Raw genomic sequence first — 14,255 nt, forward strand, 5'->3', positions numbered from 1 at the left:
TTGCCCCTCTCAATTTTAAGTTGGGTTAACTGAGAGGTGATGCAACAAATTCATTATGGGATTACTTTGCATCCTAATTTGCGATAAGTCACTCGTTAGTAAGTTTCCAAAGCAATAATCAGCTGACATTCAACAAAGTATTGCTGAAAACATTTGCATTTGCAAGGCAAAGTGTGATTCTTGTACCTGGGGGTGGCTCACACTTCAGTCAGCCTTTGAAATCTTGGTGTTATTTGTTTAAAAGCTGAGGAACTGGATCCATGTAAAACATTGGAGTCGTTAACACAGCGATTAAACTGCAGACTACATCAGCGCATGAAAAGCTCCAGTTGACTGCTTTGAAACACCTTGCTAACTTGGTAAGTGCAAACATGCTTTTGAATAATATAACTATGAGATGCAAGTCTATCTCTCAACCTTTACATGAGCCACAGGAGATTAAAATAGTTAACAATTACAAAAGGATCATCTTGTTTGATTAGGTTAGTGTTTACTCTTCAAGTGTAATTTTTGTAATTTGCAACACGAAACAGTATAACTCTACAGTTTTTAAATTTGATTTATTAGCAAGTGTGAAGTTGTCCACTTTGGTAGGAATAATGGTAGGAAGGACTATTACTTACGTGGCGAAAAACTGCAGCATGCGACGGTGCAGAGGGACCTCAGGGTCCTTGTGCGTGAGTCGCAAAAACCCAGCCTGCAGGCGCAGCAGATGGTCAGGAAGGCTAATGGGATGCTGGCCTTCATAGCGAGGGGGATTGAATATAAAAGTAGGGAGGTCTTGCTGCAACTGTACAGGGCACTGGTGAGGCCGCAGCTCGAGTACTGTGTGCAGTTTTGGTCGCTGCACTTACACAAGGATATTTTGGCCTTGGAGGGAGCGCAGAGGAGGTTTACTAGGCTGATACCGGAGTTGAGGGGTTTGAACTATGATCAGAGGCTGAATAAACTAGGCTTGTACTCGTTAGAGTTTAGAAGAATGAGGGGAGATCTCATTGAGACATATAAGATGATGAATGGGATGGATAGGATAGAGGTGGAGAGGCTGTTCCCGCTCAGAAAGGACAGTAGGACTAGAGGGCACAGCCTCAAGATAAAGGGGGGGGTGGTTTAGAACGGAGTTGAGGAAGAACTTCTTCACTCAAAGGGTGGTGAATCTCTGGAATTCTCTGCCCATTGAGGTGGTGGAGGCTGCCTCGCTAAATATATTTAAGATGCGGGTTGATAGGTTTTTGATAGGCAAGGGGATTAATTAAGGGTTATGGGGAGAGGGCGGGAAAGTGGAACTGAGCCACGACAGATCAGCCATGATCTTATTGAATGGCGGGGCAGGCTCGAAGGGCTAGATGGCCTACTCCTGCTCCTATTTCTTATGTTCCTTATTATGTTCCTTATGTATTAGTATACAGTGAAAAGTACTGTTTCTTGCATGCTGTGCAGACAAAGCATACCGTACATAGGAAAGGAAAGGAGAATGTAGTGTTACAGTCATAGCTAGGTTGTACAGAAAGATCAGCTTAACGCGAGGTACGTCCTTCAAAAGTTTTATGGCAGCAGGGAAGAAGCTATTCTTGAGACGGTTGGTACGTGAGTGACCTCAGACTTTTGCATCTGTTTCCCGACGAAAGAAGGTGGAAGCGAGTAAGAGCAGGGTGCTTGTGGTCTTTGATTATTCTGGCTCTTTTTCTGAGGCAGTGGGAAGAAAGAACTTGCATTTTTCACGACATCCAAAAATGCTTTCTAACCAGTTAAGTACTTTTTTTGAGGTGTGGACATTGATGTAATGTAGGAAACCCAGCAGCCAAAGCTGCGCGCAGCAAGCTCCCACAAACACCAGTATGAAAACAGTCGCATAAACATTGTTAGGACTGAATAGTGGTCAGCATATTGGGGGCGGGGTGGGGGGGAGGTGCGAGGAATTCCTCTAGTGTTCAAGATGGTGTCACTGTACCTTTTGTATCCACTGGAGAGGAGGGATGAGGCCTGGGGTTTAACATCTCATCTGACAGATGGCATCTCTGACCGTGAAGCACTTCCCTTCGTAATGTGCTGTGGTGTTAGTGTAGGTCTTGTGTTTAGGTCTCTGGAGTGGGACTTAAACTCACGATCTTTTTATTTAGAGGCAAGTGTGATGCCCACGGAACCTGCTACGGTTGAACTCAGTGCTTGAGAGTTTTGACACTTGATTGATGTGGATTCAGAAATTGAGGTGGAAAATCTAACCTAAACAGCAAGTTAGAAAATGCAATTGTGGGGGGGGGGTGGGGTGTGTGGCAATTCTCCCAGTCAGCGCAGTGAGCTAGGAGAATCTAGTGGAGGCCATTTTGTGGGCTTCACGCTGGGTGTCATGGCCTCCTCACGTCTCTGGCAGTTGGATTTCCAGCGCCGTCAGCTCTGCGCCCAGAATTGACACAGGGCTAATTAAAATAATTAAACTCTCATTTCAATATAATTGGCAGGCTCAGGATGGAATTTTCCGGGCCCGTTAGCATTTCCTCCACCAGCCAGGAGTGGTTCACTCCAGTGGGGTTTAGTATGGTGCCCCACTTGAGGGGAACTGGTGGCCTGAGGGTGCTGGAGTGAAGGGGGCAATCGAGGCCCCCCCATAGGGTTAGGTGCTGGGGATTGCTCCCTGGGCATTGCCACTTTGACAGTGCCAACCGGGGCCCCCTGGCACTGCAAGAGGGGCAAAGTGCCAATGCCCAAGGGACACTTTGGCACTGCCCAAAGAGTGCGGGGCTAATTGGGGACAGGGCCTGATGTGGGCGGGGCTTCCAGGGAAATCAGTGGGGCAAGGGGCTACCGCTACCACTTTTGGCTGTGTGACAGAGGGAGGGAGGCCAGTGATTGGGGCTGGCCATCAGAGAGTGGGAGATGGGCAGCCTGCTCGGGGGAAGGAGTCAGGACTGTGGGATTGGAGGGGGACCTGGATCTGCCGGAGGGGGAGGAGAGGTAGTGGTTGCAGGGGGGAATGGGAGATCGGGACTGGGTAGGGGGGGTGTTGGCCAAGGCCGGCCCAGGCATGTTTGAGAGGGCCAGCGATTAGTCCGTGGGGAGACTGTATGGCCGGCAATGCAGGGTTTGCTGTGCAGGCCAGTGATCAGGAGGCCAGCAGACTAGGGCCTCTGCGTATGTGCCGATCTTGGTGCTGACAGATCAGTGCATGCACAGTAGCCTGCTCAGCACTGTGCTGCCAGCCTCTCCAGCAAGAATAGGCCCCACCCACAGCTTTACAGTGTGATTCACACTAGTGCACTCAGCAGTGCACAGAGCAGAGTGTGGGAGATTCATTTTCAAACTCTTACTTCAAAAAAAAGCAATGATATATACTCCAATTTTTACGTAAATTTGACACTTAGAGTTTATTTGGGAGAATCGCCGCCAGTGACTTTCAAACACATCAACTTCAACAGGGAGTGAAATCAGCTTGGGTTAAAAGAAAAGCTTTGTTTCTGATCAGCTCAGTCTCCTGACAGGAAGGTTAGGTTAAAATTGTTCCCTAAAATAATCACTTGGATTCAACAGCACGGTTTTACATTGTACTGTTTACATGGAAAATGACTGAATTGGTTACGGAATCATGGTTGGGGAATATCAATCAAACAAATGGACATTGAGACACGGACTAAGGGTGGGGAGAAATGACTGGGAGATGGGATTTCAAGAAGGTTGTTCTGAGTTAATAGGTGGACGGAGTTAGAGAAGGATTTGCAGAGACCAACATTCAGGTAATGAAGTCATGGACATTTAATGTGGGATCAAAGATGGTAAAAAGTCTGACAACACCAGGTTTAAGTCCAACCGATTTATTTGATAGTAAACTCACTAGCTTTCGAGGTTTCCCTCTTCGTCAGGTGAATGGAGAGTTCTGGCCTCAGACAGAGCATATAAAGATGAACAAAGATCAAAGATGAGCAAGGGTGATCCAGGAACTGCAAAATTTGGGAGACAATGTAAAGCTAGAGGTGTTTACAGTTGTGGGCCATGAAGAGATTACAATATAAGGTGACAGAATTCAAACAAATTGCTATAAGAACAGGAAACCAATGCATTTTAACATCATCTGTGCAATGTTCCGTAAAAATGCTGCCTAGGTGTTAGAGGCAGCACGGTGGTTAGCACTGCTGCCTCACAGCTCCAGGGACCTGGTTTGATTCTCAACTTGGGTAACTATCTGTGTGGAGATTGCACATTCTCCCTGTGTCTGCATGGGTTTCCTCTAAATGCTCTGGTCTCCTCCCACAGTTCAAAGATGTGTAGGTTAGGTGCATTGGCCATGCTAAATTGCTCCTTAGTGTGCAAGGATGCATAGGTTGGAGGGATTAGCGGGTTAAATATGTGGGGTTACGGGGATAAGACCTAGGTGGGACTGTAGTCAGTGCAGACCCGATGGGCTAAATAGCTGCACTGTAGGGTTTCTATGATCAGATAGATAACTGAGCTTCGGTGGCATTGATCAAGGACGGTTGGGTGATTCACCATTGCTGAAGGCATATGTACACATTTTAATGATTTTGTGGTGAAACATCTTGTGTTTCTCATGTTTACAAATAACAAGTGAACAATGTATTATGTCACTGCTAATGCAGACTTATATTTATGCAGGCCTATCTCTTTAAGGTAGTTTGTAGACTGAAGTAAAAAAAATACATAAAATGCATGTCTTTCTTTTTCTCTTACCATTTGATTATTTTATGTTGGCATTACATATGGATTGATCATATTTGATTCTACAATAACTCACATCAACTCATCAAGACATTTCATGCCATTTAAAACCTTTGAAGTGCAGTTGGTAATATAACCTAATAGTATAATATCACATATCATGTAACATAATGTAATTAATAGACTGTAATGTAATGGATTAAGGATATAGATCAGCCATGATCTCATCCCATGGTGCAACATAAGTTTGAGAAATTAAATGCCCTCCTCCTGTTCCTATGTCCCTTTATAGTGTTGCATAATAAATGTAATATAAAAGCCATATCTCATACACTGCCATCTCATAATTTAAATAATATTCCAAGGCATGTTCTCTACTATTTTACTTGAATCCTTTATTTGCAACATATTACGCTTAGTATACTGAGGGGAAAGTATAACTCTAGTTTCTCGATATTAATGCCATTGATCTATGGTTTATCCAGAACGCCCACTGAAATGATTGAGTATATTGACCAGTGACTGGTCACCATATTGCAATGGGCCCAATTATATTCCTTATCACTCTCCCCAAAAGCTGAAGCTTGACTTATTCAGTCGCTGGAAGCCAGTGGTTATGCTGATTGTAAATAGGTGAAGTGTGTCCAACAAATAATGTTCCTTGAATGTGGGTGAGAAAAGTTAGCATGTTTCCTGCTACTGATTGCTAGCGTGCTTCCCAGTTTCCACCTACACCACTGGCTAACAGGAATATAAACATTGCACCTCCATCGACAATTCCTCAGTTGTAACCCCGCATGGTGACAAATGTACACTGGGTCCCTCATGGCCTCAGGCTAAAATTGCAGAGCTACCTGGAGGAGACTTTACCATCAGACATGCAGTGTTCAGTTCCACTATCATGTGGACACACCCTGGTTTTGAGCAATAAGTCACATGGACCTGGGTGAATAGTCCTATGGATACCTCAGGAGAATTGAAAGCAAAGGGAGTAAACACTGACAAAACATCTGAAGTGGAGCCCAAAGGCAGAATGATATCCAAATATATCATCTTTCCAACTCTGTAACCCAGCCAGTGACAAATGTTGTGCTTTACATTCCTTTGGACTCACCCAGGAAGGTGGAAAGGGGAACCTGTTTGGGCAGCCCAGAATCATCACTGTTTGGGCAGCCCAGAATCATGATAAATTTTAGCTTGGCTTCTGCCCTGGAGAGAGAACTCCATCTTATTGCTGGGAAACAGCAGTTTTGAGTGAGAAACCTAACCCTATTAGCATAGAGAATGGTTGCTACAGGTTGTCTCTGGCTTTTGGAGGAACGGCATGTCCCACTGGCCAGCCACCAACCAGCTCAAGTCCAATAGCACCATTTGTTTCATTAGGTGTTTGAAGCTCAGAGTCTTCACTCAACGAGTGGATGGAATGCATCGCAGAAAGCAAACAAGCAACCAGCATAATTAAGGACCCCATGCACCCCAGACATTCTCTCTTCCACCTTTTTCCATCATATAGCCCAATCCATCACGCAAACCAGCCTCTCATCCATTGACTCTGTCTACACTTCCCCCTGTCTCGGCAAAGCAGCCAGCATAATTAAGAGCCCCATGCAGCCTGGACATTCTCTCTTCCACCTTCTTCCATCAGGAAAAAGATGAAAAAGTCTGAAATCATGTACCAACCAAGTCAAGAACAGCTTCTTTTTTGCTGCCATCAGACATTTGAATGGATCTACCTTAAGCTGACCTTTCTCTACACCCTAGCTATGACTGTAACACTACATTCTGCACTCTCTCCTTCTCTCCTTTCTTTCTCTATGTACGTTATGCTTTGTCTGTACGGCATACAAGAAACAATACTCTTCACTGTGTACTAATAATGTGACAATAATAAATCAAATCAAATCAAGACAAATAAAAAGAAGATGCCAACCCTTTGGCAAGCTGGATGGTCAGGACCATGATTGCCTGATGCCTTCCAGTTGATTTCTAATGTGTGAAAGATAGCTGTGATTGAAGGGAACTTGATCGACTAATCATTGTCATAGCATTGTCACAAAAGATCAGGCTCACTAAAAGTCGAACACTGAAGGAAAAAATACTGCAATCATCTGGCAGAGAAAGAGTTCAGAGAAAGCACGTGAGCAAGTTATAAGCTTCACTGTAAAAGACTCGCTACTCTTGGTGATAGAACTCTCTCAAATGATTCAGAATGTATTCCCTCCATCCATCTCTCAACTCAAACAGGCTTGTTAACCTTCTGAGTATCTATGCTCCTGAAATACTCCCATTGATGAAAATGTTCTAACTTAAGAAGTTATTTATTTATTTAGTGTCACAAGTGGGCTTACGTTAACACTGCAATGATGTTACTGCAAAAATCCCCTCGTCGCCACACTCTAGCACCTGTTTGGGTACACTAAGGGAGAATTTAGCATGGCCAATGCACCTAACCAGCACGTCTTTTGGACTGTGGGTGGGAACCAGAGAACCCGGAGGAAAGCCACGCAGGCATGGGAGAATGTGCAGACTCCACACAGAAGAGTAACGCAAGCCGGGAATTGAACCTGAGTCCCTGGTGCTGTGAGGCAGCAGTGCTAACCACTGTGTCACTGTGCCACCCAAACACAGAACTGTGCTGATAGCAGTGTTAAGCTCTTCATTGAACTGGTCGGTCACCTCTGTAGTGGATCATTGAGTTATTTCATGCAAGAGTCATGGCCCTCTTGACTCAGATGTCATGACCTGGGAAAGATAAATGAGAACTGACAGAGACTGTTGAGCTTTGCTGCTGCCAGGAGCTTTGTGTAACTAACATTTCCTTTGCAGTCAGTGTCCTTGTCTTCCACACAGCCTTTGTTCTGCACTGTCAGAGAGTGCTTGTTCAATCGTGCTGAGGAGCGGTTCTTCAGAACAAATCATACCACAAGGTGCCCTGAAACCATCCCAAATCAGAGCATTTACACCAGTTGGATCTGATCATCATGACTCTTCGAAAAAACATCCTTAAAACACACAGCTATCTCAGCACTGACTGTGAGGCATATCATTTTCTGTGTGCATCAGAATTAGGATGCAACCTTTGGAAGTTTTTTCATTCATAGAGAATCATAAAATCATCGAATCCCTGCAGTGCAGAAGGAGGCCATTTGGCCCATTGAGTCTGCATCAACCACAATCCCATCTGGCTCTATCCCCAAAAGCCCATGCATCTACCCAAGGTAGTTCCCCTGCAATTTAGCATGGCCAGCCAATCCACCTACCTAACCCACACATCTTTGGAGTCTGAGAAGAGACTGGAGCACCTGGGGGAGACTCACACAGACACAGAGAGAATGTGAAAACTCCACACAGACAGTGACCCAAACCAGGAATGGGACCTGGGTCCCTGGCACTGTGAGATAGCTGTGCTAACCACAGCTAGCACAGGTTAGTGCCACCCCATTGTTTCAAAACAGAAACATTGGCCTCATCTACACAGCCATACTGCCCACCCAGATAAAAACCAACTCTCCCTCAGCTCGGTTGAACAGAGTGCAGAAGCATGGCTCTGTTGAAAATAAAGGCAAGGTAGATCATCACTGACTGCGATAAGCAGCTGGAGCGGTGGGTGGAATACTACTTTCCAGTTGTTCTCTTGGGAGAACATTCACTGAGGATGCTCTGCACAGAATAAAATGCTTGCCTGTCAGAGCTGGATATTAAACCCACAGTTGAGGAGCTTGACAAAACTTTTGACTCGCTTATCATGAGCAAAGCTCCAGTTGGCAATACTACACGGACTGAACCCAGCAAGCAAGGGAAACCGGCACCTGCATTTCTCCGCTGGAGGTCAGGGGCAAAGTCTCAGGACATTCATGATGCAAAGATTGGAACCCCAGGAGTGACTGCCACAACAGTTCAGCATCATGGGAAAAGTAATTTCCCATGTTGCCCTTGTCAGACTGCAGCTATCGACCGAATACATTTATCCTGAATCCCAGTGTGGTTTCAGAACCAGAAGACCAGCAAGTGACATGATCTTCTCAGTCCGGCAGCTGCAAAAGAATTGCCATGAACAAAGCATTACCTTTATCAATTTCACCAAGGCATTTGGCCATCAGAGCTGAAACTGTCTATTTAAGCTGCTGGAGAAAATTGGCTGCCTGCTCAATGTGACTACCTCATTCCATGACAACATGAGGAGTAAGGTCAGCTATGACATTGAAACCCTTTGAGATCTGCAGTGCGGTCAAAAAGGATTGTGTTTCAGCACCTATGCACAACTTTGTTGTGGTCATATGTATTCAGGTCATCGAGAGAGGGTCCTACTTATATAGTAAAACTGATGGAAAGCTGTTTCGCCTTGCTCACCTGACGTCCAAGACAAAGAGTACTCCGGTTCCCTCCCACATTCCAAAGATGTGTTGGTTAAGTTGATTGGCCATGCTAAATTACTCCTTAGTGTCAGGGAAAATTAGTAAGGTGAATACATGGGGTTATGGGGATAGGACTTGAGTGGGATTGTCATCAGTGCACCCTTAATGGACCAAATAGCGGCCTCCTGTGCTACAGAGATTCTGTGATCTTATGATTCTAAGTCCTCATCAAAAGTTGCTCTATGCTGACAATGCTGCACTAGCATTCTATACTGAGGAACACCTTCAGGAACAAATGGGTAGACTCTCTCAAATTTGTAAAGGGTCTGGTTTGGATCATCAACATCAGGAAGACAAAAATCAAGGTCCAGGATGTTGCCATACCATCATCTATCAGCTTCGACAATGTAAAGCTGCAGGTTGCCAATAGCTTCACAATTCTAAACTCTACAATCGGCAGCAGTTGATCACTTGATGCTGAAATTAACAGACAAAAAAATGCAACAGTTATCACCTATCTGACTAAGGAATTGTGAAACAACAGCAACTTGACTGAGAACACCAAACTGAGAGTCTACCAAACTTGTGTCCTCAGCACACTCCTCAACAGCAGTGAGATCTGGATACGTATGTTAGGCAGGCGAAAAGCCTGAACAAGTTCCACCTTCACAATCTTAGATGTATCCTCGGCATTTTGGCAACAGAGGGTTACCAATTCAGAGATTTGGGAGTGTGTTAATTCCATCAGGATACACTCATTTCCAAGTCAATGACATGTGAGCTGTCTTGACAATGTATATCAGCTGGATGATGGCTACATACCTAAAGACCTCCTCTCTAGTGAACTGGCCACTGCGTCATGATTTCTTGGCTAGCAACACCTCTGTTCGGGAACACCTGCAAACAAGATATGAAGATGGTGGACATTGACTGACAACCTGGAGACTGATGGCTGTGACCTCTGAAGGCTGACGTTTGCAAGGGCATTGGAAGAGGTGAACCGAAATGAAAAGTTCAACCGGCCAAGAGAAGGGTCCTGAGAAAATAGAGGTCAGCGAATCATCCACCTTCTTGGCCCACTGCCTCCCTCTGCAGTAAAGCTGGCAGAGACTGCCAAGCTAGAGAGGGCCTCCTGAACCACAACAGGCAATGCTTAACACAGAGTTGACCGCCATAGCACTAATCATCGTCTTAGATGGAAGGCTGTCACAAAAATAAAGTAGGTAAATCTGGCCTTTGGCATTTTGTGTATTTGCTGTGGCTCAATGAGTAGCACTTTTGCCTCTGAGGGCGGAATTTTATCGGCATGTCTGCCCAAGGTTCGCACAATCCCGCCCAAGGCCAAGGGAGAATGCCGATCTCCGAGCCAAGGCCACCCCGGAATCAGCGCTGGAATGCCGGTAAATTTCCATCTAAGCCTGATAGGTTGCGTGCTCCAAGTTCCATCCCAGAAATTCAAGAATGTGATCATGGCTGATGCTGCAGTACTGAGGGAGTGTTGCAATGCCAACACTGGTGACTTTCTCTTGGGTTGTTAAACTGCGGCACCTTCTCTCAGGAGGATGTAAAATATATTGTAAAAGAAAAACAGGGATATTATCCCTGGTGTCCAGGGCCAATATTTATCCCTCAACCAAAATCACCAAAACATATTATCTCATCACTTTGTGGAATCTTGCGGTGTTTCAGATTTGCAACATAACAAGTGCTCTAAAGATTCCTAGGCTGTCATGTGGTCATGAAAGGTGCTGTATAAATACAAGTCTTTCTTTCTTTTCCTGCCCTAGACCATTAAATGTAATTACCTCATCCTTACCTGCTAATCTCTCCACACCCTTTTGTATAAGATTCTCCAGCTTTGCATCTGTTCACACACCCTTTGGCTCTCTCATGGCTCTGACTCATTGCACAAATTGGTTCTGGTTGATGACCAATCTCAGTGTTGGGAATCGCTGACAATGCCAGCATTTTTGTCTCTTTCTAGCCACCCCTTCAGAAGTTGGTGGTGAGTTGCCTTCCTGAATGGCTGCAGTCATGTAGTGCAGGAACAGCCACAGTGCTGAAAGGCAGGGAAGTTCCAGGATTTGTGACCAGCAATGGTGAATAGACAACAAACTATTTCCTAGTAAGGATGACATGTGACTTGGAAAGGAACTTAAGAGGTGATGCTTTTCTCATGCATCCGCTGCCCTTGTCATTCTACGTGGTTATGGATTCAGGAATTGTTGTCCAAGGATCCTTACCAAGTTGGAAACATAGAAACTGGAAGCAGGAGTAGACCATTTAGCCCTTCGAGGTTGCCCTGCCATTCATTTAAGTTGCTGCAATGTGTCTTGTTGATGGTACACTCATCTGACTCTATGCACCAGTGGTGGAAGGAGTATATGCTTAAGGTGATGGATGGGACCCCTATCTGTTTTGTTGCAATTGACCTCCATCTGATTCTCTTAAAATCAAAAGACAAATTAGAACAAAAAACAAAGAAAATTACAGCTCAGGAACAGGCCCTTTGGCCCTCCAAGCCTGCACTGACCATGCTGTGTGACTGAAATAAAAGCCCCAACCCTTCTGGGGACCATATCCCTCTATCCCCATCCTATCCAAGATGCCCCTTAAAAGTCACTATCGTATCTGCTTCCACTACCTCCCCCGGCAGCAAGTTCCAGGCACCCACCACCCTCTGTGTAAAAAAACTTGGCCTTGTACATCTCCTTTAAACCTTACTCCTCGCACCTTAAACCTATGCCCCATAGAAATTGACTCTTCCACCCTGGGAAAAAGCTTCTGACTATCCACTCTGTCCACGCCCCTCATAATCTTATAGACTTCTATCAGGTCGCGCCTCCATTGTTCCAGTGAGAGCAAACCAAGTTTCTCCTCATTGCTAAATTATTAGTTAACACCAGATATGCTCCTATGTTTATCAGTAAATGTGGCTTTGTTTTTTCCCCAGGAAACTAAAATTTAGCGGAAGAAAATTAAGTCAGAACCAAATATGACAGCTAACAAGATAAAGGATCTCCTGAAAATGGTGGAAAAATATAATAATTTTATTCAACAATTCAACCAGTGCGTCATCTTTGCTTCCCAAAGAGCTAAAGAATACATTGAATTTAAGGATCCCGAATCCAAACTGAAGGTAAATAATTCAACACTGACAGATATTTTCCTGATGACCTACATCGACCGAAGCATTCAGTGTAAGCTGACTGAATCAATCAGTTGCACAAAGATGACTGAAGAACAAGCCATCCTGCTGGGGGCAGATTGGGTTTGGGCAGTGCAGGATGCGTCTTCCAAAAACCCCAAGGTGCAGATCGCAGTGCAGGTCATTCACATGGAGATCAAAGAGAAACAGTTGATGGAGAAGGAGTTTCAGCCCACCGAGTCCATAAAGCTGGCGAGGCAAGAGTCAATCAACAAAACCCACCCCGAGAAAATAAGCGACTTCTGCTCATCCATTGGAAAAGATTGTTATGGGCTGTTTCTTTTCTTTGGGCGCAAGGAGGACCCTAAGTCCATCTGCGGAGTGCTGAGCAATGACTTCCACGCGCACTTGGGATATGGCCATGCGGTTGACAATGCTTTCCTGCTGGATTGTATTGAGAAGGCCAAAGCCTTTGTCACACCGGGAAGAATGTTAGAACTGATCCTTCAGAAAGAAGGAGTGCCAGAGAACTTACAGCCACTCTGTGTCAAGTTTACTCAATAAACTGCGGCAGAACAGTGCTCTGAATACAACGCAGTTACTTAGAAATTTTGAGTTCAACTTTGCGACCAGGAAAACCTTATCCTCATCACTTAAAGAAACTGAACATTTCTTTTCAACATGATACTTCATTGCTTCAAGAAACCGCTTTCGATCTATGAGTGAAATTCGCTTCTGATTAACTTCTATCAACAGGAGCAGCCATTTTTCTTCAGTCTCATTATGATTAGAAGTTGTCAAATTCTAGAATAATATGGAGAAGAGGGAGGCCACTCAGCCCATTGATTCTATGCTGCCTCTTTCAAAGAGCAATTCCAATTAACCACACATTCCAAATCCTTATTGCATAAAAAGAGTTTTCCTCATATTGCCGCTGATTGCTTTGCCAGTCACCTCAAAATGATATCCTCCAGCTATTGACATATCAACCACTGGAAACAGTTTCTCTTTACTTATCCCATCTAAACCAGGATTTTATACAACTTTATTGTATCTCCTCTTAGTCATCTCTGCTCTAAGGAGAGCTTACATTGATAATGTGATTTGTTTCCAGAGGTCATAACTATGGTAAATCATCCAAAGATGTGCGGTTTAAGTTGATTGGTCATGCTAAATTGCCCCTTAATGACAGAGGGATTAGCAGGGTAAATACATAAGGTTATAGGAATAGGACCTGGGTGGGATTGTGGTTGGTGCAAACTGGGTGGGCCAAATGCCTTCCTTCTGCAGTGTAGGAATTCTATGATTCTCTGATCAAATGAGGTAGTGGTATTGATAATCCAGAGATCAAGTGTAATGTTTTGGGAACTTGGGTTCGAATCCCACCATGGCAGATGGTGAAATTTGAAGAGCATGATGATGATAGGAAGGAAATCTGCCATCCTACCCTGGTCTGGCTGCAAGTGATTGACTCTTAACTGCCCTTCGTAATAGCCTAGCAAACCATTCTGTTCAAGGGCAATTAAAAATGGGCAATAAATGCTGGCCCAGTCATGCCCACGTCCCATGAAACAATTTTTTTAAATGACAGCAAATGTCAACCAATTGGGAGGGCAGATGTGTCTAAGATTATAAGGGATATTGATAGGGTAAGTAGGGGGCATTGTTCGCCTTGGATGAGGGGTCAATCACGAGATTTTAGGGTAAGGGGCAGGAGCTCGAGAGGGGATTTGAGAAGACCTCTTTTTCACTCAGTGTGTGTTGGGAATTTGGAATGCACTGCCTGGGAAGGGAGTGGATGCCGGAAACCTTGTAAAGTATTTGGATGAGACTTGAAACATTATAACGTTCAAGGATATGGGAGAAGTACTAAAAAATGGGATTAGTGGTCACGATTTTAATGGTAGTTACTGTTGTTGCAGACTCGATGGGATGAAGAGCCTTTTCTGCGCGGTATGACTGTATGGCCAGAATTTTACCACTCCGCCTACCATGGGAATCAGAGTGGGCAAGGGGCAGACAATGGGAAGGCCGATTGACCTCGGGAGGGACTTTACAGTTTCGGGACAAGCGAGGCTGTAAAG

At 44.7% G+C, this 14,255-nt stretch overlaps 1 protein-coding gene across 1 annotated transcript; it reads left to right on the plus strand.

Annotated features, from left to right (window-relative positions):
• The first annotated feature begins 203 nt into the window (after positions 1-203).
• On the plus strand, positions 204-14,255 carry rep15 (RAB15 effector protein). Its single transcript, XM_080191563.1, has 2 exons — positions 204-359; positions 11,977-14,255. Exon 2 carries the CDS (start codon positions 12,019-12,021, stop codon positions 12,733-12,735), a length of 717 nt encoding a protein of 238 aa, XP_080047689.1. The 5' UTR covers positions 204-359; positions 11,977-12,018; the 3' UTR covers positions 12,736-14,255.

The sequence above is a fragment of the Carcharhinus amblyrhynchos genome, chromosome 6, assembly GCF_965287045.1.
Source record: "Carcharhinus amblyrhynchos chromosome 6, sCarAmb.v2.hapA, whole genome shotgun sequence".
NCBI classification, from domain to species: domain Eukaryota; kingdom Metazoa; phylum Chordata; class Chondrichthyes; order Carcharhiniformes; family Carcharhinidae; genus Carcharhinus; species Carcharhinus amblyrhynchos.